General features: G+C 29.2%; 9 protein-coding genes and 2 long non-coding RNA genes across 13 annotated transcripts; 6 read left to right on the top strand and 5 right to left on the bottom strand.

Moving 5' to 3' along the window:
* The first annotated feature begins 611 nt into the window (after positions 1-611).
* LOC141529559 (BOS complex subunit TMEM147) lies at positions 612-2,082 on the top strand. The gene is made up of 3 exons (XM_074246158.1): positions 612-809; positions 1,056-1,194; positions 1,481-2,082. Exons 1-3 carry the CDS (start codon positions 733-735, stop codon positions 1,952-1,954), a joined length of 690 nt encoding a protein of 229 aa, XP_074102259.1. The 5' UTR covers positions 612-732; the 3' UTR covers positions 1,955-2,082.
* Positions 2,083-2,189: 107 nt separating this feature from the next.
* LOC141529258 (DDB1- and CUL4-associated factor 8) lies at positions 2,190-5,610 on the bottom strand. Of its 2 annotated transcripts, none has more exons than XM_074245753.1 (8): positions 4,967-5,610; positions 4,557-4,910; positions 4,115-4,329; positions 3,671-4,038; positions 3,442-3,607; positions 2,923-3,222; positions 2,729-2,848; positions 2,190-2,636 (listed from the first exon to the last, which is right to left on the bottom strand). In XM_074245753.1, exons 1-8 carry the CDS (start codon positions 5,307-5,309, stop codon positions 2,352-2,354), a joined length of 2,151 nt encoding a protein of 716 aa, XP_074101854.1. In that variant the 5' UTR covers positions 5,310-5,610; the 3' UTR covers positions 2,190-2,351. The 2 variants fall into 2 exon arrangements, with proteins under 2 accessions (XP_074101854.1, XP_074101853.1); XM_074245752.1 differs by having other exon boundaries at positions 4,115-4,332; positions 4,967-5,609.
* A 736-nt stretch (positions 5,611-6,346) lies between these two features.
* Positions 6,347-8,438, top strand: LOC141529479 (C1GALT1-specific chaperone 1). 2 transcript variants are annotated; one of them, XM_074246021.1, is made up of 3 exons: positions 6,347-6,579; positions 6,840-8,063; positions 8,167-8,438. In XM_074246021.1, the coding sequence occupies exons 2-3, from the start codon at positions 6,906-6,908 to the stop codon at positions 8,368-8,370; spliced, it is 1,362 nt and encodes a 453-aa protein (XP_074102122.1). In that variant the 5' UTR covers positions 6,347-6,579; positions 6,840-6,905; the 3' UTR covers positions 8,371-8,438. The 2 variants fall into 2 exon arrangements, with proteins under 2 accessions (XP_074102122.1, XP_074102124.1); XM_074246023.1 differs by lacking the exon at positions 6,347-6,579 and having other exon boundaries at positions 6,711-8,063.
* A 177-nt stretch (positions 8,439-8,615) lies between these two features.
* On the bottom strand, positions 8,616-13,730 carry LOC141529482 (uncharacterized). The gene is made up of 16 exons (XM_074246026.1): positions 13,520-13,730; positions 13,176-13,455; positions 12,900-13,113; positions 12,419-12,649; positions 12,217-12,342; positions 11,959-12,161; positions 11,781-11,901; positions 11,607-11,711; positions 10,815-10,968; positions 10,467-10,746; positions 10,185-10,398; positions 9,701-9,931; positions 9,511-9,636; positions 9,231-9,433; positions 9,052-9,172; positions 8,616-8,994 (listed from the first exon to the last, which is right to left on the bottom strand). The coding sequence occupies exons 1-16, from the start codon at positions 13,713-13,715 to the stop codon at positions 8,878-8,880; spliced, it is 2,922 nt and encodes a 973-aa protein (XP_074102127.1). The 5' UTR covers positions 13,716-13,730; the 3' UTR covers positions 8,616-8,877.
* A 6-nt stretch (positions 13,731-13,736) lies between these two features.
* Positions 13,737-14,706, bottom strand: LOC141529481 (spermine oxidase-like). The gene is made up of 3 exons (XM_074246025.1): positions 14,457-14,706; positions 14,269-14,389; positions 13,737-14,197 (listed from the first exon to the last, which is right to left on the bottom strand). Exons 1-3 carry the CDS (start codon positions 14,654-14,656, stop codon positions 14,084-14,086), a joined length of 435 nt encoding a protein of 144 aa, XP_074102126.1. The 5' UTR covers positions 14,657-14,706; the 3' UTR covers positions 13,737-14,083.
* LOC141529480 (spermine oxidase-like) lies at positions 14,519-16,188 on the bottom strand. The gene is made up of 6 exons (XM_074246024.1): positions 15,854-16,188; positions 15,517-15,793; positions 15,223-15,436; positions 14,922-15,152; positions 14,725-14,850; positions 14,519-14,659 (listed from the first exon to the last, which is right to left on the bottom strand). Exons 1-5 carry the CDS (start codon positions 16,053-16,055, stop codon positions 14,797-14,799), a joined length of 978 nt encoding a protein of 325 aa, XP_074102125.1. The 5' UTR covers positions 16,056-16,188; the 3' UTR covers positions 14,519-14,659; positions 14,725-14,796.
* On the top strand, positions 14,710-15,516 carry LOC141529484 (uncharacterized). The gene is made up of 3 exons (XR_012479598.1): positions 14,710-14,842; positions 14,948-15,241; positions 15,318-15,516. It is a non-coding gene; the product is annotated as an uncharacterized LOC141529484 (long non-coding RNA).
* Positions 16,059-16,789, top strand: LOC141529483 (uncharacterized). Its single transcript, XR_012479597.1, has 3 exons — positions 16,059-16,198; positions 16,273-16,384; positions 16,562-16,789. It is a non-coding gene; the product is annotated as an uncharacterized LOC141529483 (long non-coding RNA).
* A 360-nt stretch (positions 16,790-17,149) lies between these two features.
* Positions 17,150-21,570, top strand: Pea (ATP-dependent RNA helicase pea). The gene is made up of 3 exons (XM_074246370.1): positions 17,150-17,350; positions 17,756-17,841; positions 17,919-21,570. Exons 1-3 carry the CDS (start codon positions 17,248-17,250, stop codon positions 21,408-21,410), a joined length of 3,681 nt encoding a protein of 1,226 aa, XP_074102471.1. The 5' UTR covers positions 17,150-17,247; the 3' UTR covers positions 21,411-21,570.
* Positions 21,571-21,854: 284 nt separating this feature from the next.
* Positions 21,855-23,856, bottom strand: LOC141529789 (innexin inx2-like). Its single transcript, XM_074246490.1, has 3 exons — positions 23,670-23,856; positions 22,183-23,329; positions 21,855-22,063 (listed from the first exon to the last, which is right to left on the bottom strand). Exon 2 carries the CDS (start codon positions 23,292-23,294, stop codon positions 22,188-22,190), a length of 1,107 nt encoding a protein of 368 aa, XP_074102591.1. The 5' UTR covers positions 23,295-23,329; positions 23,670-23,856; the 3' UTR covers positions 21,855-22,063; positions 22,183-22,187.
* A 102-nt stretch (positions 23,857-23,958) lies between these two features.
* On the top strand, positions 23,959-26,837 carry LOC141529788 (uncharacterized). Its single transcript, XM_074246489.1, has 7 exons — positions 23,959-24,238; positions 24,382-24,701; positions 24,768-25,008; positions 25,100-25,570; positions 25,666-26,035; positions 26,109-26,344; positions 26,435-26,837. Exons 1-7 carry the CDS (start codon positions 24,104-24,106, stop codon positions 26,543-26,545), a joined length of 1,884 nt encoding a protein of 627 aa, XP_074102590.1. The 5' UTR covers positions 23,959-24,103; the 3' UTR covers positions 26,546-26,837.
* Positions 26,838-27,059: the final 222 nt, after the last annotated feature.

The following is a 27,059-nucleotide window of genomic DNA, read 5'->3' as shown; positions in this document are numbered from 1 at the left end:
TTTTTTTTATGTTGGAAACTAACACCCCTTGTAGGGATAAAAAAAGGATGAACTGATGGCTTCAGAAAGAGATACATTTACTGTTTAGAAATCGATAGTTGAAATATTTAAATAAAAAATAAATCGATAGTTAATTTTTTATTATTGTGATTTTGAAAAATTAAAACTTTAATAAAAAAATATTTATTAAAATTTTTAATTATTTTCTAACAATACTTAATTTTTATGATATTAAAATTATTGAAATGAACAGACAGACAATTCTTTTAATTTTTAATAATCATAAAAACAAATATTTATAAAAATGTTTTTTTCTCTTACCTCTGTCAAAATTTTTCATAGTAATTTCATTGAAAAATCTAATAATTTTTTTTAAATCATGAAACTTTCTTATAGTATTACACAATAAAAAATTATTTAACACTTTTTTCACTTTTAATAATTATAATAATAATCTTGAATTTAAATTTATTTTCATACTTTCAGTTTCACATCTTAACCTCAACAAAATTTCAACCATACCAACTGCTGACTCACTAAAGCCGCCATTACCAACAATCCCAAATTCAAACATCCACGCCCTCTTTATTGCTTATTTGTTTTTCTGCATCTCGTCGATCGTATCTCCACTTGATGATTTGGAGTTTAATAATTAAATTAAATGTTCTAAATGTCGTAGTGTAGGTTATGATAAAATAATTTTAACTTAATTTTAATAATTATAACATAAAAATGACATTATATCATTTTGGTAATTGTGTAGCACTAGTTTATGTGCCATACTACTTAACATATAAATATTCTGGGCTGTAAGTAAAAAAAAAAAACATTACTTTATTTACTTGTTATTGAAATCACCAGGTATCTGACAATTTTTATCACAATTAAATTATTATAAAAAATATTTAACAAAAAAATTTCAATTAGTAGAAATAAAAATGATTACTATTGTAAATTTTTTTTAATATTATTTAATTAATTTAAAATTATTAAAATTATCAGATGTCATGATTCGCTGTCATTTATTTTATATTAATTAAAAATAAATTTTACAGATCAGAATACGGAACATTTTGGAAATGCATTCAAGCAGGTGGCATTTATATATTTACTCAACTTGTAAAAATGTTAGCACTTGCAACATTTTTTCCTACTGCTGACAACATTAGTCAGGATGGCTTTGACATTTTTGGGGTATGTATTTAATAAAATTTTACTTAAATTAGTCGACGTTCAAAAATTTTAAATTTTATTTGTTAAAAAAATTCTTAAAATTATCAAATATCTGCTCAATTAATTTTCATTTTTTTAATTAATTAAATAACGAATAAAATTCTTAAAAAAAAAAAAAAAAAAATTGCAGGTATAATTTGCAAGTTTTTTCAATAAAAATTTCAAATGTCGGCTAATTTAATTTTTATTTTAATGAAATTAAATTATTTTTCTCCTTACAATTTTAATTTATTAAAATGTACTCCAGGAATTTTGGAAATACTCAATAGACTTAGCAGACCTAGTAGGATTATTGGTAGTCCTAAAAGGAATCCCCGGAAAAGGACACGCCAAAGTTTTAACCGCAGGAATAGGCTGGGCTGGAGCGGAAGTTCTTTTGACAAGATTCCTACTCCTGTGGGTAGGAGCACGAGGAGCCGAATTCGACTGGAAATATATCCAGAAATGCTTGGAATCGAATATATCTCTAGTCCAACATATAACGACCGCAACATTAGTCTGGTTGTGGTCGCGACATGATTTGAAGAGAAGCTTGGTCCCGCTGGTAATCAGCATGCTGCTGTTAACCGTATACAGACCATTAATATTAGATTTATTAGTTTCTTTGTTACTCGCTGGACCTTGGTCATCACTGCTGATCAAAGCGGTGACGACTCTCTTCATGGGTGGAATTACCCTTCATATCTACGCTGGTCTAGCCAAATTCATTGGAATTTTTTAAGTATCAAATTTAATTCTGTTTTTCACTGCCTTATTTTTTCATAGTAATTATTTCTTTACTGTAAACATAAATCATCCATCTAATTGTCAAATTTACTTTTTAAGATTGTAATAAAAATAAAAAATTTACTTCTAGACTAGATAATTTTTTTTGACAATCGTAAGCTTAAGAATAAATTATTCAAATAATTAATTATTATTTTTAAAAAGGGTATCTTTAAAAAAAAAAAATAAAATTTATTTAATAAAAATTTTTTATTATTTAATATGGAGAATATTTAAGTAGAAAACACATAGATAACATAAAGCAACATTAAATGATCAAAACGATCGTTTAAACAATGAAAATATTTTTAGATGAAAATAACTGAACTTTATAACTATAAATATAAATATTTTTATGAAGTTGAACACTGATGGCCTTCCATATCGTCATCAGATTGACTATCACTGTTTCTGCTGCTACTTGAATCGTTTGAAGAATCTGAATTATTCCCGTATGAGCGATCGTTTGCTGCTCTTTGAGCCGCTGAGGCTCCTTGAATTCTTCCCAGTCGACTACTTACTCTGAAGCTACGGTATCTACTGATATGACGAAGAAATACTGCAAGCATTCGTGAGTCAAATGGATCTGGTTCACGAGTGATATCATCTGCGCGTCTTTTCATGTTAGTTTTAACACACTGAAATATTTTATTTATTAATTTAAGTTTTTTTTTCATTAATTTTATTTTTTAAGTATTAATAATTTTAATTTAATTAAAAGAAGACTTACAACATCCAAATCCTTCATCGCGGGTGGAAACCCACTAGTAGGAACCCAAATTTTAACATCGCTATCAAGACCACTAGTCGCTAACATTGGTATAAATGGATGTGATTCCAAGCAATTGACCTGTAAATAATTTATTCATTAATATTTTTTCAATGGATAAAAATTAAAATAAAATAATTTAAAAATAATCCTACCACTCCTTGATCATCTCCCTGCATCCACTGAACAATAGCTTCGGAATTTTTATCCCAGAAGAAAATATTTCCGCAATCAGACCCGGAAACAATAAATTCACTTTTGGGTCCGAAGAAATTAACGCTTTTAACAGTTGCGCTATTACGATGTCCCTCGTATTTATGAGCGTAATCTTGAGTTGGATTTGGGGAAACAGTATCGAACAAATAAATATCGTCATCATTGTAAGATGTGACTATTTCCGTTCCATTGTAATTATACACTGCTGATGTTACGTACGCTGTTTGTCCGTTTATAGGCTGGATAAAAAATAATTTAGATCATAAAATAAATTATAAATTATAGTAAAAAAAATGTATTTCAAAAATTTAATCTTCAGAAACTCTAAAAAATTATAAATGCTTTTTTTTTTTTTTTTTTTTTTTTTTTGTAATAATTTTCTAGATCTAGTTCATTATTAAAGAAATATAAAAAAATTTTCAAGTGTCTGATAATAAAAATAATAAATTAAAAATTACCATATTTCTCGGACATAATTTTTGAACAGGTTCCTGAACTCTTCGCCTGTCAAATATTTTAACACTCTGAGAACGACCGCCTACGCAAAAATATTGACTGTCACGTGGATTTATATGAATAGTATAAAGCATCGTATGATTGCCATCTTCCTTGACTGTCATCAATCTGCAGCGAAAAAAAAAAAAATTATCAGTAACTTAAAAATAGACTTATCCAAAAAAATATTACCTGGTTGATTTTTCAACACGAATATCTATCGACAGTACTTTTCCATCATCTCCAACAGACAGAATGTTGTAAGGATTATCAGAATGAGTCGCGAGTCTTCTCGCTTCCTCGCGATGACTGGCCAACTTTTTATGTACATTTGTATTTAAATCTAACAGTCTGACTTGACCATCACGAGCACAAGTTACAATGTACGACTCATAGTCGATCGATAACCATTTAGCTTCGAAGACATTCAATGAATGTCCGGTTTCGAAGACACCCCGCTTTTTTCCGGACGCCCAGTCCCAGACGATAACTTGCAAGTCGTCTGAGCCACTAGCCAGCTTAGTTCCGTCTTCACTGAAGTTTAATGCGTTGACACAACCCTGGAATTCATTCAGTTACATCAAAATATTCATAAATAATGAGTAAAAATTTAATTAATATAATTTTTATAGCAACCTCGTGTCCGTTTAACTTGTGCATTAATTCCAACCTCTGTACAGTGTGTAAAGAACCATAGAACCTTCGATTAAAGAACCTATTATTACCAATCTCACGATTTATCATCTCTGGTACCATAAACCACTTTGGCTTTGGTTTTACTTTGGTCAATACTTCGGGTACTTCCATGCTTATTTCTTCTTCGCTGGCTGTTGACCATTCATCAGAGTCACCTTCTAAATTAAAATAAAAAATAAATATTTCCAAATTATTTATAATAATAGAAAACATAAAATATGGTAAAATCCATATTTTTTTTTTTTTTTTTAAATTGCATTTACAATTTATTAAAATTCCTACATCTTAATTTTGTTTCTCATTTTTTTTTTTTTTTTTTTTTTTTTTTTTTGCCATAATTTATTTGTCAAAATTTAATTTCAGTGTCATTAAAATACACTACCTTTAGCACTATCTATAACTTTATCACTATCATCAGAATTAGAATTCCTTTCGGGATCTTGGTTGAAATTCTTACTCGTTTTTTCAGGATCAACAACATTATAAGACTCATCATCAACAGAAGAGTCCAATTCCTGTGAACTAGAGTTAGAATCTCGTGCTTTTTTCCCAGATTTACTGTCAGAATCCTCATTATTATCAGAATTTTTTCTGTAATGCCGTTTTTTTAATTTAGACTTGGGTTTTTGGATTTTGGCATGACTGCAGCTTGGCAAGTTCTTATCAGCACCTGAAGACCCGGAATTTTTATTATTTTCACTCGAAGGATTCCCAGAGCCTACATTATCCAATATATCTGCAAAAACGAAACGTAAGTTCAATTTTCTACCTAAAATATAAAAATTAAAATACCTTCTAACGGATTGTCAATCGGCACATTATTGTCATGATTTTCCAACAAGCCATTGACATTTGCAGGCTTATATTTTTTCTCTAGAGGTTCATTGTCTGTTCTACAATCCACACTATCAATCTTGTTATTGTCCTCATCACAATTTCCAAGATTTTTCTCGATTGCATTGTCGCAATCCATTGATAAATTATTAATGACAATTTCTCGGATGGAATTATCATCGGTTTTATTTTCAACTTCCATGTTTGACAAATTTCCATTTACTGTCTCATCACAATATTCGGTATTTTTGTTTTTATCTTCCTTGACATTTTTAGTCACCTGGTCTTTATCGTTGTCCATGATTAATGTAATTATTTAATCATTACATTCTTCTTTTTTATTTATACGTGCCGGATAAATAAATTATTTACATTTCAAAAGTTTTTGACAAAAAAATTAACCAAAAAATTATTAAAATTATTTGTGCATGCAAATTTAATTTTTTTGTTTATTATTTTGCTATATAAAATAGCACCAAGCTGATTTTTATTAAAACAACTGTTATTATTCTAAGAATATTAACTTTATTATTTATTTGCGTTTTAAAAATTATTGAAGGGTTAAAGTAAAGAATTTTTTAGTGGATTAGCAAGAACAATGTGTGAACATTTACGTAAACGAAGTATCTATTGCAGCGTTGCCGTCAGGGTTTAGCACACATCCCCACATGCAAAGACAAAATTCCCCACATTCCTCACTAGTAATTTTAGAAATCCCCACTCATTCCCCAACCGCTATAATGGCGCGATAATTCAAATTTAACACAACACTGAAGTTGGCAGATGTTAAAAATTTTTTTTGGAATTTTATAGCAATTAAATTATTAAAAAAAATTTAATTAAAAAGTTTCACGTGTGAAAATTAATAAAAATTGAAAATGAAAATTTTTAGAAGTATTTTTTTTTTTTTTTTTTTTTGTAATTAATTTGTTAAGAAAATTTTTAAAATTAACAGCTGACCGCTAACTTCAGTATACACATAATGCTCAGTATAGTTCTCTATTTTATTGACAGACAGCGCTCTCTGAGAATTTCTAATTTACCAACCTTTTTTTTGACACTTTAATTCTTTATTTTTAATTACAAAAAAAAAGTTTGTAACACAAAAACTATTAATTATTTATTTATAAAAAATTATTTCTTCTTTAAATGAGCTTTAAAGTGATGAAATGTAAAAAAAAATTTAAAATTTTGGGTTTTAATAATTTTTAAATCACTATAGATCAGCTGGTAAGGATCTAACAAATCTATAGTATGTAAAATATAATAATAATAACAATTTTTATAATTATGCATTCAACCAATTTGTAGTAGAGTAACTTTTTTATTTTTTATAATGTAAAATATATTATTTTTATTAAAATTTATAGCACAAATAATTGTAAATTAAAATTTTTAAACATGTGGGAGTTAAAAAAATATTGTTGTTTGTGTGTTATAATTAAAAGTTTGTGTAAAAAGTAATATTGAAAATAACAATCACTGTTATTAATTGTTGCTTATGCTTCTAATCACTTATCGACATTAATTGATTTTTCAATCATGTTATTGAAGTAAAAATTAGAAAAATTGTAAGTATGTTTCAGAAAAATTTTTATAAAAATTAATTTATCAAATATTTGATAATTTTTGTAACAAATAAATTATGGAATAAAAATTAACATGTAGAAATTTTTAAAAATTAAAAATGCAATTTTTTTATAATAATTTCATTTTATCTTTATTGTCATAAAAAATTATCAAGTGACTGCTAAATTTTAATATCACAAAATTTTTATTAAATGTACAAAATTTTATAATACCCAATCATTTTTTTTTTTTTTTTTAATAGGCTCAATAAGAATTGTGCAAAAAAAAAAATGTTTCATAAACACGAAGAAATAATTACTCGAGCATAATGTACCTGCGTTCATTAAAAAGGAAGTTGATATTCTTTTCAGGATATCTCATTGGATTTATAATTACACTCTACTTAGCTTCTATTGTCAGCACGTGTAATCACAAAGACTGCCATGGTAAGTCATGGAAATTGACTAAAAATACAAACATAAATGTAGTAAACAAAAAATTGACGATACGTGGTGTGAAATTATCGTATCAAGACATCAATTTACCAGAAGACAATTTGATTAAAGATACTCAAAAATTAAAATACCAAAAATGGCTGAGAGGATATAACATTACCCTGTCAAAAATCAACTTGGACCATCAATACTACGGATCATTATTCGAGAGTAATTATACATCATCTTCACTAGAGTCAGATTGGTTAAAGTCAGAAATAAACATTGTATGCGTAGTATTTGTTGAAAAAATAAAATTAGCCAAAGCGATACACAATACTTGGAGTAAAAATTGCAACAAGGTGTATTTTTTTTCCCACAAGGTCACTGATAACGACAGCAATCCATCGATAGTAAAATTATCGGTAAAAATAACGTCATCGTGGCAACTACTTTGTGAATCATTGCACCACGTGTGGAGGTCTTTAAATGACTCGTTGAAATGGGTGATAGTTATCAAGGACGAGACTATGATATTATTAGAAAATTTAAGGTACTACGTCGCTCCGCTGGACTACAAAGATGACCATTACTTGGGACACCCGGTTGTTTTATGGGGCCAAGCCTACAATGTGGCCCAAGCTGGTTACATTTTGAGCAGAGGAGCTGTTGAAAAAATAATTAGTCACTTTAATACTCATGAGAAATGCTTGGCGGGTGGTAAATATTGGAAACAAGAAGACTACTATCTCGGCAAACATTTAGCAGCTTTGAATATTCAACCGTCTGATACCAGAGATTATAAACTAAGAGATATATTTCATGGATATCCATTACAAACTCTTTTATGGGGCTTGAATAAATTAGGAAATTATTTTAAAAGAGCAGTGTATCCTGGAGGAGACTGCTGCTCTCCAAGATCGGTGACATTCAGTGTTCCTGATGCAGAACAGTTGTACACTATCAATTACTATCTTTATCACTTATTTGTACACAATAGCAGAGGAATTTATGGAAATAAACCTGCTCCTACGCCAGTACCCGAACAAGAGGTATGTTTCTTCTTCAAAAATATTTTATTTTAATTTGATGGAATTTATAAAAGTCATTTTTTTTTTTTTTTTTTTTTTTTTTTTTTTTTTTTTTTTTTTTTAGGTTTGGAAACTAGCATTGAAAGACGAGTTTAACATCACTTATTTTGATAATATTACTAATGAAGTGTATTACAAAATTTGGAGATTTAAATATGTTGACCCAATGAACTTGAAGCTTATGACTAATAAGGAGTATATCAATGGGTCGGATATTTTTGAAGCGCTTTGGACTAAACAAGAATCTGAAAGAGTTAAGCGTAATTAGATTTTTTATTTATTAATTGCTTAATTTATTTTTACAGTATTAATATTATTAAAAGAAGAATATAGATATGAACATATATATATATATATATATATATATATATATATATATATATATATATATATATATATATATATATATATATATATATATTTATGTTAATTTAAATGATAGTGTTTTAATATTTTTAAGAATTTTTAATGTCCATTAATCCGTCCGAATATTTTTTTGTTTTAATAAAATAGTTTATTTTATTTTATGTTAAAATTATTTATTTTTTTAAAATAAAATTTACTTTCACAATGTGACTTCTGTAATAAAATAAATTTATAGATTGATACTGCTTGTAGAGCTGATAAGAATTCAAAAGACGTCAAGATTACAAATTTATAGTCAATTTTTTTTTTCTTCACAATCGATAAATATAAAAAATTTCATTTTGAAAATCAAAAAATGAAATTTTTAATTTTAGTTAAAAATTTATTTGTCATTTTATTTTATTTTATTTTAATTATTTTTATTGTAGTAATTAATTAATCGATCAGCTTCTCTAAACCCAGTTTCAATTGCTCCATGAACAGTAGCAAAATGATACGCAGTAGCTTCTCCAGCAAACTGCAAAACCTAAAATAAAAATATAATTAAATAAAATCTTGATAAAAATATATATATTCTTCTTACTGGTGAATCATTTTTCATAATTGGCTCGGCATAATCTTTATTATCAATCCCATTAGCTTCAGCTTGAACAGAAAGGTAACTCCAGGTTCCAAGAAAATTTTCATTAGTGCTCCAAGAACTCCTAACAAATATATTTATATAAATTTATAATCAATGCTTAAAAACTACAACCAAAATACCGTTTTATTATCGAAGGCTCCGTGAGGTTGCAGGCTTTTCCAAAAAACCTCTTTAAAATATCTTTGACTTGTTCCTGGAACATTTCTTCAGGAAGAATTTCCATTTCATTGACATGAGGCCCAGTGATCCATAGTACAAACAATTTGGGCTTGTGCTCTGTTTTGGATCCTACAGATAAACCGAGCATCCATCTCTTCTGAGGCTAGAAGAATATTTTTAATTAAATTAAAAGTTTTTTTATTTCACAATAAATAAATAAATAAAACGCAAAATTTATACATCATTTTCGATTTGTTTTCGGTCTTCTTCAGTCCAATACATCCCCCATAAACCAATTGGTTCATTTATATACCACGGAACGTCATAGTAAATCAATATTTTAGCTGCTGTTCCAAAAGAAAGACTCTGAAAAAAAAAATTAATGCTTTAAAAATTTTTTTTTTAAATATTTTAATGAAATTTTTGTTACTTTTATTGTATTGATTTTCTTCTCAGGCAACTGAGGCTTGAATAAAGTGTCGATATTCTTCTGAAGAACTCCAAGAGACACTGTAACTACGACGTGGTCAGCCGAATATTCTTTTTTATTAGCAGTAATTACTTTTACAGGAGTTTCTTCATATTTTATCTCAGTAACTTTTGTATTAAGCTTTGTTATATTCTTCACAGGTAATTCTTCTTCCGGATTTGGATATTTTTTCTAAAATAATAACTTTTTTTTTTAATATTAATATTTTTAATTACACTAAAAAAAAAAAAAAAAAAATTAATTTTAATCAGAAGAAAATTTTTTTAAAGAGTTTAATTGTTTTGGATTAAGAGAAAAAATTTTTTAATCAAGAAAAATTTCTTAGTTTAAGAATTTTTTTTACTCAAAAGAAGATGATACTTTTCAAAATTATTTACTTGATTCAATTAAATTTTTTTTCTGTGTATAAAAAGAAATTACAAACCATAAGTATATCCAAAATAGTAGCGTAAGTTCTTTCTTTCCAATTAATAGCCTGTTCTCCTTCACATTCTGGATAATCTCTGACGCTTTTCGCGGAAAGATTGTGCCAAGTTGGAGCAGCTTCATTTGTCATTTCCACCATGTCCAGAAGATGAAGCAATGGTTTGTGTTGATTGGCATGTATTTCTTCATAATTTTTAAAAAAATCCATTAACCTGAATAAAAAATAAAATTTAAAAATAATTAATAATAAATAAATAAACATCGGAAAATAATTATTTACTTCTTCTCAGCGTATTCTCCAAATGAACCACTATTCAAATCTTTGAGGCTCTCATTGATAGAATCAGACGAACTAATATTCTCCATAAGATATTCAACCAAAGAGCTTGATGCGTTTAAAGATATTTCTTCACCATTAGATCCATATATTTTTGAACTAAAATAAAACTCTTTATTTTCGCTCAATCTTTCAAGAAGCCCCAAGGGCCAAGCCAGTTCAAATGCAACATTATCTTTTTCTCCGTGGACCCATTGCGCTCCCACATCAACTAAATAATCTCCTAAAATAAAAAACTTATTAAAAATACAATTATAAATTTATATTTTTTTAAGTAAAAAATTTAAGTACCAATTTTTATTGAATGAACTCTTCCACCTATTCGATTTTCCGCTTCAAGAATAGTTAGATTTCTAAATCCATTTTGAAGCAATTTTGAAGCGGTTGCGATTCCGGATGGTCCTGAACCAATTATTAAAATCCGAGGAAATATTTCTTCAGAAGAAAATATACAGTTTATTAAACAAATTAAAATTAAAAGCTTCATAGTCACGCTGTGAGGATTTTTGTTATTACTATGATTTAGATAGCCACCGCGTTTTATTTTATAATAGAATTATAAGAGATAAAGTTGATAGTTGATCTTGGGTTATTTTATCAGCGTCAGAGTTCATTTGATTTTTATCCAATATAAAGTAATCTGAAGGACCGCTTATTTTATCATATTATTTATTGATTTTAATAGAAATATCTGCTAAAAAAAAATTTATTATTAATGTAATCATTTATTGTTCTTTCGTTAGGTCATTCAAACTGATAAACTTTAAAACTAAATATATCTAATTAAATCTAGTTAGTTTTATTTTCTTATTATTATTTTAATATAAATACTGAAGTTAGTTTACACTTGTCAATTTTTTTAATTTTTACAAAAAGTCTACAATAAAAATAATTCTTTAAAAAATTTGCATTAATAATTTTTTTGAATTTTCACATGTAGAATTTTTTTTATTAAAGTTTTTTCAATAATAATTTTATTGCTTTAAAATTATAAAAATATTTATGTCAGTTAACTTCAGTGTTAAAATAAATTTAATATTTTAAATAATTAATTTTTTATAAATTAATTATTTTTTTTTTTTTTTTATAATAATTAATCAAACGATCAGCTTCTCTCCACCCCGAATCGATGGCTCCGTGAACAGTTGAATGATGTGACGACGTAGCTTCTCCAGCAAATTGCAGCACCTGGATAATAAAATTAATCTTAATAAAAATTTATCAATACTAACTAATAAATTAAACTCAATTATTTACGGGTTTATCATCTTTGATTATAGGCTCAACGTAATCTTCAATATGAGCATCAGCAGTATCAGCTTTGACTCCTCGGAAGCTATAAGTTCCCAAGAAATTTTCGTTGGTGTTCCAAAGAGTCCTGAAGAAAAAAATAAATAAATAAAATAACTTTTCAATAAAAACCATAAAAACTCACCGTTTTATAATTGTAGGCTCTGTGAGGTTGTACGCTTTTCCAAAAAACCGCGTCATGAATCCTTTCATTTGTTCTTGGAACAAATTATCAGGCGTTCGTTCCATCTCATTAATATTGGGCCCGGTCACCCAGAAGAGCATCAGCTTCGGTTTATGTTCCACTCTTATTCCTACAGATATTCCCAGCATCCATCTCTTCTCGGGCTGTAAAATAAATATGAAAATAAAAATTGATACTATCAATCATACAAATACGTACATCTTTTTCTATTTCTCTCCTGTCAGCAGCGGTCCAATAAACAGCCCTGAAGTAAACCGGATCGTTCAACCACCAAGGGTTTTCGTAGTACAGGATTATTTTAGCGACATGTCCGAAAGAGAGATTCTAAAATCAAGCAATTGATGTAGTTATAAATAAAGATTTATAAATTATCAAAATTATCAAAAATAATTATTAATACTTTTATTGCATTAAGCTTTTTTCCAGTTAAATGCGGATTGAATAGTATGTCTATATTCTTCTGAAGAACTCCTAAAGATGGTGTAACTATTACGTGGTCAGCTAAGTATTCTTCTTTATTAGCAGTGATTATTTTTACAGGAATTTCTTCATATTTTATCTGAGTAACTTTTGTATTTAATTTTGTTATATTCTTCACAGGCAATTCTTCCTCTGGATTCGGATATTTTTTCTATAACAACAAGAATTTTATTATAATATTAATTTTTTTTTAATTATAAAAGAGAGTACAAGTCATTTTAATTAATAATTAAATTAATTATTGCAAGAAGAAATAATTAAAAAAAAAAATTCAAATTCTAGAAGCTTTAAAAAAATTATAAATGCAATTTTTTAAAAATACAAATAATTTTTTTAATCTAGTTTTTTTTTTTTAATTAAAAAATTAAATTAAATCTTAATTATTAAATATAAATACAAACCATCAATATGTCAAGAATAGTTGTATAAGACCGTTCCTTCCAATTAATAACCTGATCTCCTTCACACTCGTCGTAATCTCTTGTACCTATTGCCGAAATTTCATGCCAAGTATCTCCGGCCTCTAACACCATTTGCATCATATCAAAAAGATGAAGCAGAGGTTCGTATTTATCAGGAGTTATTTCTGAACGTAATCTGACATATTCGTAAAACCTACCGAAAGAAGATACATAAATTTAACATAGTCTTGTTTTGAAGAAGAAATATGTACTTACTTAATTACTGCGAGTTCACCAAAGGAACCAGTATTTAATTTATCAATATAATCACCAATAGAATGATCTATTCCTCCAAGAATCGCAGCTAGCGGCATTACAATAGCTTCTGGTATTTCTTCTCCAGAAGATCCAAATGTGCGTGTTCTAAAATTGAACTTGGTAAATTCTTTGTTTTCGGTTGACTTCTCGAGAAGTCCTAATGGCCAGGCTAATTCAAAAGCAACGTTATTTTTCTCTCCGTGCACCCATTCAGCACCGAGGTCGACTAAATAGTCAGCTGTAGCATACAATTAATTAAAAATTAGTCTATTAATGAAGATATTTGCAGTTAAAATTCTTACCTATTTTAATAGAATAAACTCTCCCTCCAATTCGATCTTCCGCTTCGAGAATTGTGACATTATTGAATCCATTTTGGAGCAATCTTGAAGCTGCAGCGATTCCTGATGGACCAGCACCGATAATTATTATTTTAGGTGAGATTTCTTCAGAAGAAATAACACTTATCAAACCTAGTAGAAGAATTAAAGCTTTCATTGTTGATCAAGAAGAAATAATCAAATCTACTGACAGTAAGATTTATTTTATACTCATAATAACTGTCTAATAATTATATCTCTTCAATTTATCATGTATTTATTTATTCTAAAGATATTAAAGTTCATGGATTTGTTAAATCACAAAGTTATCTCGATTGCATAACATAAAAATAGCATTTAAATTTTATTTTATAAAAAAAGTCGCCTAGAAGTATCTATTAAATTAAAAATAAATTCTTTATTTCTAAAAATAAAACAAGTAAGAAAAAATCTAAGTGTCAAAATATTTGTACCGCTGGATTTTATATTTTAGAATTGAAATTTTTTATGTAGCGATGGACAAAAATTTTTTAATTATTTGTTACATTAATTATCAGAGTAATAATCAATTATCCGATCTGCTTCTCGCCATCTCGATTCAACGGCACCGTTTACCAGACTCCAGTGTTCAGCAGTACCTTCACCAGCGAATTGCACTACCTATAAAATAAAATTAAGTATAATTTCTTAATCCTTAATAATTTATTTATTAAAAAAATTAAAGGACATACTGGTTTATCATTTATTAAAATCGGCTCGGCATAGTCTTGAGTAGGATTATCAAACTTATCATCAGGTAGCCCCGCAGTGCGATAGGTACCTTGAAAGTTTTCATTAGTGTTCCACATACTCCTAAAACATCAAATTCAGTAGCTCATAATTAATTTATTTAATTAATTAACGGTAATATCAATTATACCGAATTATCTCCGTCGGCTCAGTGATATTGTAAGCTTGTCCAAAGAACATTTTAATAAGCTCGTTGATTTGTACGTAGAACAAGTCGTCAGGAACCAACTCCATTTCCGTGACGTATTCTCCAGTTACCCAAACCTTAAGCAACTTCAATTTATGCTCGATCCTCGTTCCCACCGATACACTAAGCATCCACTTTCTCATAGGCTAACAAATAATTTATTAAATATTAACATTAATTCTTAAAATACTCCAAACAATAAAATCCTTACATCATTTTCTATTTCTTTTCTGTCTTCATCCGTCCAGTATATCCCCCGAATGTAAGTTAAGTCTTCTAGCCATCAAGGGTCTTTATAGTAAAGGATTATTTTAGCATTATGCCCATAGGTAAGATTCTAAAATAAAATTACAAGTTTTTTTTTTTTTTTTTATCATTAATCTATTATATTAAAACAAAAAATCTTACCTTAATTACATTAACTTTCTTCTCAGGTAATTGTGGATTGAAGAGCGTGTCCATATGGTTCTGAAGAACCCCCAGAGACACTGTAACTATAACGTGGTCAGCTTCGTATTCTTCTCCACCAGCAGTCATCACTTTTACGGAATTTTCATCGTATTTTATCTCAGTAACTTTTGTATTAAACTTTGTTTTTTTCTTCACAAGTAATTCTAACGCTGGATCCGGATATTTTTTCTAAAATAAAGTAGAATTAAAAATTTATTTAAGCAACCTTGCAGTCACTATGTGATAATAGATTACAAACCATAAGTAAGCCTAAAAGGGTACTGTAAGCTCGTTCTTTCCAATTAATAGCATGATCTCCATCAATCGCTATTAGCTTCAATAAACTGTTTACAGAAACATTATACCAACTTTTGCCAGCATCGTGTACATTGTCCAACAAATTCAGCAAATACTTTAAAGGCTCATGTAAGTCAGGGCTTATTTCTGGATGATCTTTAAAGTACTTATCCAACCTGAAGAATATAAATATATAAAAGTTTTTAAAAATTTCTATCTCAAAAATTTAATTAATAATTAATCAATTAATGTTCACCTAGGATCGAAGTATTCACCAAGATTTTCGGCTTTTACATAATCACTCTCATCCTTAGAATTTATTTCTTCCATGACTTTATTGAAATATTGCACCAATTCACTAGCTACATCTCGAGGGATTTCGTCCCCAGAAGATCCGAAGAGTCTTGCCGTTGTATTCCACGCATTATATCCAGAACATTTCTCAAGAAGACCCAACGGATCAGCTAAGTCAAATACTGCGTTACCTTCTTCTCTTACGACCCATTCACCTCCAAGGTCAACCACGTACCCACCTGTGATAAAAATGTACATTAATTTACAAAATTATGAAGAAAGAAGAAATAATTTTTCACCTATTTCAACGGAATGAATTCTTCCTCCAATTCTATTTTCCGCTTCAAGAATAGTAATATTGTCAAATCCATTCTCAATTAATCTTGCTGCTGCTGCGACTCCTGATACACCTGCTCCAATAATTATGACTCTAGGAGACTTTCCTTCAGAATTAAAGAAATAAGTTATCACGAGTAACAAGATCAAAAGTCTTTTTTCCATTCCCCTTGGAAGAAAGGAGAATGTTGCGGTGAATGCGAGCAAACATTTTGTATAAAAAATGGAATTTTACATCAAATAAATGCCACCTGGCAATCTAATGATAGTTGCAAGACTTATATACTTGTCAAGTTAAAAACAATCAGGTACAATAAAATATTTATAATTAATTTTATAGTAATTGATCATTTAAATTATTAATTAATAAAAACTTTTTTAGTTGATTTTAAACAGCACTTCTCAACAATGTCCTGATGTGTCTAATTGTAAATCGCTAAGAATTAGTGACAATGGTTGCTGTAACGTATGCGCTGAAGAGAATACTAATTTAGGTAAAAAATTTAATTCTGTTTATATTTTTATCAGCATAAAAATTTATTGAATAAATTGGTTTTTTTTTTTTTTTTTTTTTTTTAAATTATTAGTCATAAAAATTTTTAAAATTGACAGATGTCAGCTGATTTCAGTATAATATGAAATTTTATTATTTATGTATAAATGTGTTACAGTTACTCAAAGACAATTGAAAGAATGTAATTGTTGTCAACCAATTGGTAAATTGAGGACAATCACTGTTGATCTGACATGTGATGATAAGACTAAATTTCCACAACAAGTACGAGTTCCAAATAAATGTTCATGTCTAGGATGCAACAATTATCTTTCTCAAAAAGTCATAGTTAATAGAAAAGCTTAAAAATTTTTTTTCTTTAATTCTTCATCCGTAAAATGCTTCACTGTTTATTTAATTGTTATTATAATTATGAGTATACTAAAAAAAAATAACTCTAATATTCATTTTATTAAATAAATGTAAATGTACTATTTAATAAATATATTATCTCTACTTACATGTATTTCATTGAATTTATTTTCGAAATATTTTTCTTCTGAACATTCCATGACCTTATCAATTTAGTTAATTGTCTTTATTATTATTTCACGTGTATAAATAAAATAAATCCCGCCATCATTGATTTGATTCACGGTCGGTAGGTTATCTTCACAGCCGTAGTTAACAAAATGTCCGCTAGGCAGTGACACATTTACAAGTACTACCTTTGTGCAAAATATGCGGAAAAAAAAAAAAAAAAAAAAAAAATAGTGAAGTCAACAATAACACACACGATTACATGACACGGAGTTTAGATGATTAAGTTTTATTAATTTTAATAAATAACAGTAAATAAAAAAAATGGAACCGATAGACGAAATTGAAAAACTTGAGTATCTGTCACTAGTTTCTAAAATTTGCACTGAACTGGAAAACCATTTGGGTCTCAATGACAAAGATTTAGGTATGTTTATCTACTTTCAACTTGACATTTTTTTTAGCAATAAAATTCGTGAAATAATTTAATAAAAAAATTCTACAAGTGAAAATTAGAAAAAAATTTTTAAAATCACGTTTATTACAGTAGTTGATTTGTGATAAGAATTAAAAAAATTGACAGCTGTCATAATTCAATGACATTAAATTCAACTGTCACTTTACAATATAAAAAATTTTTTTTAATAAATAAATAAATTATTAAAAAAATGGACTTGTAGAAATTTAATAAAATTAAAAATGCAATTTTTTTTTAAATAATTAAAATAAAAATTTTTTTTGTTGAAGAAAATAAAAAAATTATCAAGTGACAGCTAAATTAAATGTCATTATTTAACTTCAGTATAATAAATTAATAATTTTTTTTTTACAGCTGAGTTCATAATTCATTTAGCAACAGAAAATCCGACATCTGATGGATTTAAACAAGCGTTACGAGATAGTGGAGGCGAACTTTCTGTAAATATAATAATTATTTTATTTACTTTGTATCAAATAATTTTGTAATTTAATTAATTATAGCGTTTAATGTTTAGGATTCATTTATGGACAATTTACTCCGAATAATTCAGCACATGAAACCTTCTAAAACATCAGACACCAAGGATTCGCTGAAAAATTCAAAACAGAGTGAAGCCGCTAAAAAATACCCAGTCTTGGCCTTGGCAAACAGCGCCCCAGTAGCTCTTTCAGACGACGAGGAGGTGAACGAAGCTATGTCAGCACTCGAAGCCTTGGCTCCTTCTTCTCTGCAAAAAGCTAATGAAAATAATGAAAATGAAAAAAATTCAAAAAAAGTAGAGAAGGAGGATAAACGTAAACGTAAACGTTCACGATCTAGATCTAAATCAAGAGAGCGAAGACACAGGTCGAGAAGTCCCCAGAGAAGAAGACAAAGATCTCGTTCTGGCAATCGATCTGTTACGAGAAATATTAAATTAAAATCTAGGAATCGTGATAGGTCAAGGTCGAGAAATCGGGATAGTTCCAGGTCAAAAAATCGCGATCAAAAACGACGAAGATCGAGAAGCCGCAACAGATCATCCTCAAGGGATCGAAAACAGCGACGCAAATCAAGAGACAGGTCTGATCGTGACCGTCGAAAAATTAAAAGCCGCTCGAGATCTAGATCAGCTGAAGAAATTCCATTAGATCCTGAAGTTGGAAAAATTTACTCTGGAAAAGTAGCAAACATTGTACAGTTTGGATGTTTCGTCCAATTGGAAGGGTTGCGACGAAGGTGGGAAGGCTTGGTACATATTTCACAATTACGACGCGAAGGACGTGTCGTCAATGCCAGTGATGTAATTTCTCGTGGTCAAAAAGTTTTAGTCAAAGTTTTAAATATTAATGGCCAAAAAGTTTCACTGACTATGAAAGACGTTGATCAAGAAACTGGACGCGATTTAAATCCTATTTTACCGTTGACCAAGTCAGAAGAAGATGAAAAACACTTGAGAAATCCTGATCGTCCAACTTCACTCTTAGAGCTGCAAGGAAATATTGACGACGATGAGACGCACTCACGGAAACGAGTTCAACGTATTTCATCTCCAGAAAGGTGGGAAATCAAACAGATGCTTGCTGCTAGTTGTATCGATCGCAGTGAGCTGCCTGAATTTGATATGGAGACTGGAGTGCTTCCTCGTGAAGATGATGAAGAAGAAGACGTTGAAATTGAATTAGTAGAGGAGGATCCGCCATTTCTTCACGATCACGATAGAGCTCTTCGAGATTTGAGTCCTATAAGAATTGTTAAAAATCCTGATGGATCTCTAGCACTGGCTGCAATGACGCAGAGTGCTCTGGCCAAAGAACGTCGAGAGCAAAAAATGCTGCAACGTGAACAGGAAATGGACCAGGCGCCTACTGGGTTCAACAAAACTTGGATTGATCCTCTTCCCGACACGGAAAATAGAAATTTAGCTTCAAATATGCGTGGTATTGGATTGCAATCACAAGATTTGCCAGAATGGAAGAAACATGTGATTGGTGGTAAAAAATCTTCCTTTGGTAAAAAAACAAATTTAACTCTTCTTGAACAACGACAACACTTGCCAATTTTCAAGCTGAGAGACGAATTATTGAAAGCTGTGACAGACAATCAAATTTTAATAGTTATCGGTGAAACTGGTTCAGGAAAAACAACGCAAATCACACAATACTTGGCAGAAGCAGGATTTACGGCAAGAGGAAAAATAGGTTGCACGCAGCCCAGGAGAGTCTCAGCTATGTCTGTTGCTAAAAGAGTCGCTGAAGAGTTTGGATGTCGGCTCGGTCAAGAAGTTGGTTACACAATACGATTTGAAGATTGCACCGGGCCTGAAACAAGCATTAAATACATGACTGACGGTATGCTTCTTCGTGAGTGTTTGATGGATCTCGACTTGAAAATGTACTCAGTGATTATGTTGGACGAGGCTCATGAACGTACTATCCACACTGATGTTTTATTCGGGCTGTTGAAACAAGCAGTTGAACGGCGACCAGACTTGAAGCTAATCGTTACAAGTGCTACTCTTGATGCAGTCAAGTTCTCTCAGTACTTCAAAGAAGCTCCAATCTTCACAATACCTGGTCGTACATTCGACGTAGAAATAATGTACACTAAAGAGCCTGAGACAGATTACTTGGATGCTGCTTTGATCACTGTAATGCAAATCCATCTACGAGAACCACCAGGAGATATTCTGTTATTTTTAACGGGTCAAGAAGAAATCGATACTGCCTGTGAAATCCTTTACGAGCGCATGAAATCACTGGGCCCAGACGTTCCTGAGCTTATTATTCTTCCTATATACTCAGCGCTGCCCTCTGAAATGCAAACTAGAATTTTTGAACCTGCACCACCTGGATCACGTAAAGTTGTCATTGCGACAAACATTGCTGAAACGAGTCTGACTATTGACGGTATTTATTACGTCGTTGATCCGGGATTTGTCAAGCAGAAAGTCTACAATTCTAAAACCGGCATGGACAGTCTGATTGTTACGCCCATCAGTCAAGCTGCTGCAAAACAGCGCGCAGGTCGCGCAGGAAGAACTGGCCCGGGAAAATGTTACAGACTATACACAGAACGGGCTTACAGAGATGAGATGTTACCTACTCCAGTTCCTGAAATTCAAAGAACTAATTTAGCTACCACTGTATTACAATTGAAAACAATGGGTATCAATGATTTATTGAACTTTGGATTCATGGATCCTCCTCCTGCAGAATCATTAGTTATGGCTCTTGAGTTATTACACAGTCTCAGTGCTCTAGATAATGAAGGGTTGCTTACGAGACTAGGAAGAAGAATGGCCGAATTTCCACTGGAGCCAAATCTCTCGAAAATGTTGATTATGAGTGTCCATCTTCAGTGCTCTGATGAAATATTGACAATTGTTAGCATGCTGTCTGTACAAAATGTATTTTATCGGCCAAAAGATAAACAAGCGTTGGCTGATCAGAAGAAAGCTAAATTCAATCAAGCTGAAGGGGATCATCTTACTCTTTTAGCAGTTTACAATTCTTGGAAGAATAATAAATTCAGCAACGCGTGGTGTTACGAAAACTTTGTTCAAATTCGGACATTGAAGCGAGCTCAAGATGTAAGGAAACAATTGCTCGGTATTATGGACAGGCATAAATTAGATGTCGTTTCTGCTGGAAAAAATACAGTAAGAGTTCAAAAAGCTGTTTGCTCGGGTTTCTTTAGGAATGCAGCGAAGAAAGATCCTCAAGAAGGATATAGAACGCTAGTTGATAGTCAAGTTGTCTATATTCATCCAAGCAGTGCTTTGTTTAATAGACAACCTGAGTGGGTCATTTACCACGAGCTCGTACAAACTACTAAGGAATATATGCGGGAGGTAACTACCATTGATCCCAAATGGCTTGTAGAATTTGCCCCAGCTTTCTTCAAATTCAGTGACCCGACCAAATTGAGCAAGTTTAAGAAAAATCAACGACTTGAACCACTGTATAATAAATATGAAGAACCCAATGCGTGGCGAATTTCTAGAGTACGACGTCGACGAAATTAAATTTTATTTTTACGTATATAATACGTATCTAATTTTATAGTCTATTGAATTTATGATTTGATCATTATTCTGTATTAATGCATATAATTGCAATAATTGTTATTTTTTTGTAAATATTTATAAAATATTATCATCATTAATAAAATAAATTATATGAGTATTTTTAACGATTGATTTTCTTATAATTTCATGCTTTTAAATCAAAAATTAAATATTTTACCAATTAAAAAAAGAAAAATTGTTGACTCACAATTACTGAATTTTATAATGAAGAAAATGTCTTAAATAACTATACAGTTTATTTATTTTATGTCAAACTTTATTTCAATATCTATTACAAACTTTTACTAATTATTTATGATTAGTATAAATGTGAAAATTATTACAAATGTAATTAAATAATATTAGAAAGAAGAAAATTATATTCAATACATTTTACTTATAATAAATGCGTTATATTTTACTGAATTAATATCAAAACTATAAATGTTTAAGTAAGACATTATACTTATTACCTGAAAAATACAAATAAGAGAAAAAAAAAAAAAAATTAATTATTAAGTACGTATCAAAACCTAGAATAATGTTTAATCTCCAAGGATTTTACTAAATTTTCTACATAATCTTGAATTTAATTTTAGTTAAAGTCATGTCTGAAAAAAAATTAACGATAAATTAATATTTTATATATTATAAAACAGTAAATAAAATATATATATATATATATATATATATATATATATATATATATATATATATATATATTAATTACTTTTTTTAAGCTGTTAAGTGATTAGATTTGCGGTCATCTCGGTCATTTAGCTTCTTGGCGACATCAGCAATAAGTTGTCTGTATTTATACGCATCAATATTTTTGCTCAATTGGTAAAAAATGAACCAATCTCCTATTTCAAACTTCTGTGTAATAATGTACACATGATGTGACATTGACAAGCGAGAGCGTGCGCTCAAAAGCATGCCCCGAAATTGTCTTGGTCCCACTAATACAGCAATTCGATAAACTAAGCTTAATCCGCTGAGAATTCCCAGAATTATGAACCAGAACCAAATAAAGATGTAAATCTTTTCATTGATAACGTTCAGTGGGAGCACACACAGCGCGTCGATTCTCTCAATGTTTCCAGAGCTTCCGAACATGTGAAAAGTACACTTGGTGATTTTTGGAAAAATGCGGGCCATTGGATCTATTCTATGCTCGGATTCAATTTCAGTAAATCTCACGACGTCTATGCCGTAAGTTTTAAATTCACCATCAAGGAAGAAATCAATTAAATAAATCTGTCCGATGACGTTGATAAAATTCAGTATCTCGCAGAAAAAGAAGCGATACGCATAAACATTTTGTGATCCTAAATTCCTTAATAAATAATTAACTAACGCGCTGTAGTTCTTGTCAGTTTGTTCGGTATTAGTGGAGATAGGACAGTTGAGATCTTGCATGATCATTTTCATCCTACCGCCTTCCCAAATTTTCCAGAGGTAGCGCGGGACGTAGAAGAGAACCGCTTGGAAAAATAACATGAAGCAAACCCATTGGTAGTACTTGTGATATTTAACCGGTTCGTTGAATTTACCAAATCCTACTCCTGGATAAACAACATGTCGGCCAATGGTACCAGTTACATTGGGCATCGTGAAGGTAGTGAGCACCCAGCAGTAGGTGTCCATTACAGCTTGTGGTATTTCTTTACTACCACCTATACAATCAATTGGATCTCCGACGAATTGCTTGCATGTTATCAACACAGAAAAAACCACGAGTAGGATCATCGTAGCTTTGTAATGTAACCGGAATACATTGTTGTCAATACACACCTGGTCTATCTTTAACAAACCTTTTATTTTGCTAAGTACTTCAAACATTGTTAGTTAGATCAATTGTCTTTTAAATTGTTTTTCTGTAAAAAAAAAAAAAAAAAAAAATTTTATTAGGATTTTTTTGAAAGAAGAAATTTTAATATAATTAATGTGATATTTAAATTAGAAGAAATTTGACAATTTTTGATTTTTTTTTTTTTTTTTAATCAATTAAAATTATAAATAAAAAAATATTGGACTTGGAATTTTTCAAACTTTTTTTTTTCAATTTTTTTTTTTCTATTTTTTTTTTTTTTTTTTTTTTTTTTTTTTTTAAAAATTTTAAAAATTTTTCAGCAGTATTAAAATTAATTAAAAATTAAAAAAAAAAAAAAAATACGATGATTATTATAGGTTAATTATTGAAATAAATTTGCATACCTTGTAGCGTGTAGCTTCGGATCTTTTTTTAATCAAGTGCTGTTATTCACACAATTAAGTTGTCAATTTGATTTAAATCAACACGTCTTATAAAAATGTAACCTTTTTTAATTAAATAGACCTCAGTGTTACTTTCTTTTATTTTTTTATTAGCTGGATATTTTTTTGTTTTAGAAAATATAAACGTCCGAAGCTTCTCTCGTGTTCGATCCCTTTGTCTGAAAGATTTATCCCCACCACTTTGACTCGCCGCGAAGTCAAGTCCCGCCGGGCCGCCGGAACTACTACATGTGTCGCTGTAAACAATGCTGGCACATATAGCTGTACTAAATCAACGGGTTTTTTTTTCCTTTTTTTATCTATTTTAATTTTTAAAAGAATTATAATGAATTTTTAAGGAAAAATACATTTTTAAAAATATAAAAACAGCCAAAATGTCAATGAGAAGAAATAGTGATAAATTGAAATGTTTTGATAAAAATGAAACACACTGTAATGGTGAAATGGCAGATATGTATTGTAAAAAACATCCTTTGGATAAAGTGACATTTTATTGTTACTCATGTAAAGTATGATAATCATAAATTTAATAATAATACTAAAGTTACCCGACATTTTTAATTTTTGGATTTAAAAAAATTGTCAGATGTTTTTTAATTTCAGTTTTATATTGTTATTTTTAATTAATATTTATCAATTTATTTTTTATCAGGAACCAATCTGCATTGAATGTCTACGGTATGAACACAAATCCTTAAAACACCACTATGAAAGTATTAGCAAAACTGAATCCCGTCTTGATAAAGAACTAAGTTCTATAAATGATAAAATCGACGATTTGGAAAGTGTTCAACCTCAAAATGAAAAAATTATTGAAGAAATCGATTTTCAATATTATCAAGTTGAGGATAAAATAAATGAAACTTATCAAACTCTCGAAATTCTCTTGAAAAAATATCGAGATGATAGTTTGATCAAGCTAAAAGAACTGCGGAAATCACGAAAGTTTGAAGTGATCGAGACGTTTTCCAAGTAAGTAAAAAATATTACTGTAACTGTAATAAGGAAACTTTTGATAATTATTGATACAAATTTTAGAATGACTGATTGTTCCTTGGAAATAAACACTGAAATACACCAATTTTTTACACAATTTTTAAGAAGTAATAACACGTTAGATAACATTGCTCTTAAAGAAAAATTAATTGAAGAGCTCACAAATTGTGTCAATCGGATGTCAAAATTAAAAAACGAGTTTCGTGTGGATTTTAATAAATTTAATGAGCAATGTTTTTCAGAAATGATGGATAACTTCAGTAAAATGATTGACGAAAAAATGGTAAAGCTTAGATTTATGATTAAATTAATTAAACAAAAATTATTCTTACTTGGAATAATGATTTATGATAATTTTTTTCTTTTCAAATAAGATTCAGAGAATTTATCATTCTTCGAATCCGTTTTTGGATAAATTAACAGAAAGTGAGAGATATACTCTTAAAGAAGTAACTATCGATCGTAAAACGCCTCAATTAAATGGTGTTAATAAACAAACTGATAATAATTGTCATTCTTCACAACTATCTTCGTTACAAAGTCGAGAATCTTCAATACCAAATCAAGAACAATCTACAGAAGAAAAAAAAATTCAAATGGTTGAAGAAGAAGAAACATTTTGTCCCTCTGATAAAAAAAATAATTCAGCTGAAGATCATAAAAACTTTATAGTTTCTAGAAATGCTCCATTAAAGTATTTTTTGACAAAAAATTTAGATAACAATTTTAGGCCAGCAAGCTTGAGGCTAGAAAAAAAATTTAACTATTTTACAAACCCGCAAGATTTTTGCTTGAACACCAAAGGTAATATTGTTGTTGCAGACACCGGAAATCACCGAATTGGGGTGAGTAAATTTTTGATCAAAAAATATAAATCTAATAGAGAAAATTCAGTGTTAATCATCTTGATACATTTTTTTTTTTTTTTTTTTTTTTCCAGGTTTACGATCGATATGGTAATCATAAATTTGAATTTGGACGCCATTGCAAAATCAAAAGTTTTTTTTTATTCCCCAAGTGTGTGAGCATATTTATGAATAGTAATTCACAGAATTATGGAAACATAGTCATTTATGATAAAGTACATTATTGCTGTCGGCTACAAATATTCACCGAAGGCGGCGATTATTTAAAAATTGCTAAATTTAAAGAAATGGCTAAAATAGAAGCTCTTACAACGACAATGGATGATCTTATTATTACTATGGACGCAAATAAGGAAATATTTATCATTTCTGATACCCTAGTGATAATTAATAGAATCAATTGCCATAAATTTCTGACGATTCCATTCTATATAGCTGCAAAAGGTAATTTATTAAATAATACAATGCTCAACTTATCAAAAAATCAATTTAATAAAAATGTTTTTTCTAATTACAGACGATGAAATATTTATCACTGATTGGAAGAAACATAATATATCAGTTATTAATAGAAAAGGCCAATTTTTAGGATACATTGGCTTTGAAAAACAAACCTTCTGCCCTCGAGGAATTTGTTTCGTTGGTGATAAAATTATATTCAGTCACATAGATCGTTTGAATGATGCTGTTAATTTTTATGAGTATTCAAAAAATGGACGCTGTTACTTGAAATATGTATTAAAAAATATTAAAGTATGTATATTATAATTTATAATAATAATAATCCCATTTATATGTTTAAAATTAAAACGAAACGTTATTAAAAAATTTTTTATTTTGTAGGTCTCTATATCAGGTAGATTTGAGATAACAAAGGATGGTTTTTTGGTGTTACTAGGCAAATTTCCTGTTTCGAAAATCATGATTTTAAAAACTTTAACGCAGTTTAATTAATTTATTAATTTTTTCTTGCATGTTTGTAGTAATTGGTTCTGTTTAATTATTTATTATATTTTATTGTCATGCGATAATTACCATATTTTATGATGGAATATTTACGCCTATTATTCAAGCATTGTAAAATAATATTTACGATTACTTAATGACTTTTACGGGTCATTTTACAATTTAACTACCTGCTCTTATAAAAGGTTTCATTTTGTAAATAATTTCTAATAATATAATTATTAGAATAATTATTTGTTAAAAAAAATTCTTAAAATTTTCAAATATCTGCTGAATTAATTTTCATTAATTTATAAGAAAAAAAAAATAATAAATCATTTTATTTTAACAATAAAGTTTATATTTTTAATTTCTGTACTTCAATTTTAGCCATTTTTCATTTTTATTAAAATAGCGCATGCGTTCACCGTTTCCATGCCAACCAATAACTGGTAGTGAGGTTGGCTTCACAATGCGCCCACCTTCTCGTCACTTATGATTTCACCGCGTGACTTTATTGTGG

Source organism: Cotesia typhae, unplaced genomic scaffold (assembly GCF_013202065.1).
Source record: "Cotesia typhae breed Kobodo isofemale line unplaced genomic scaffold, CoteBio_Ctyphae contig_48, whole genome shotgun sequence".
In the NCBI taxonomy this organism is placed as follows: Eukaryota; Metazoa; Arthropoda; class Insecta; order Hymenoptera; family Braconidae; genus Cotesia; species Cotesia typhae.
Note: the sequence above shows the minus strand (reverse complement) of the source record. Positions and strands in the feature narration are given on the sequence as shown.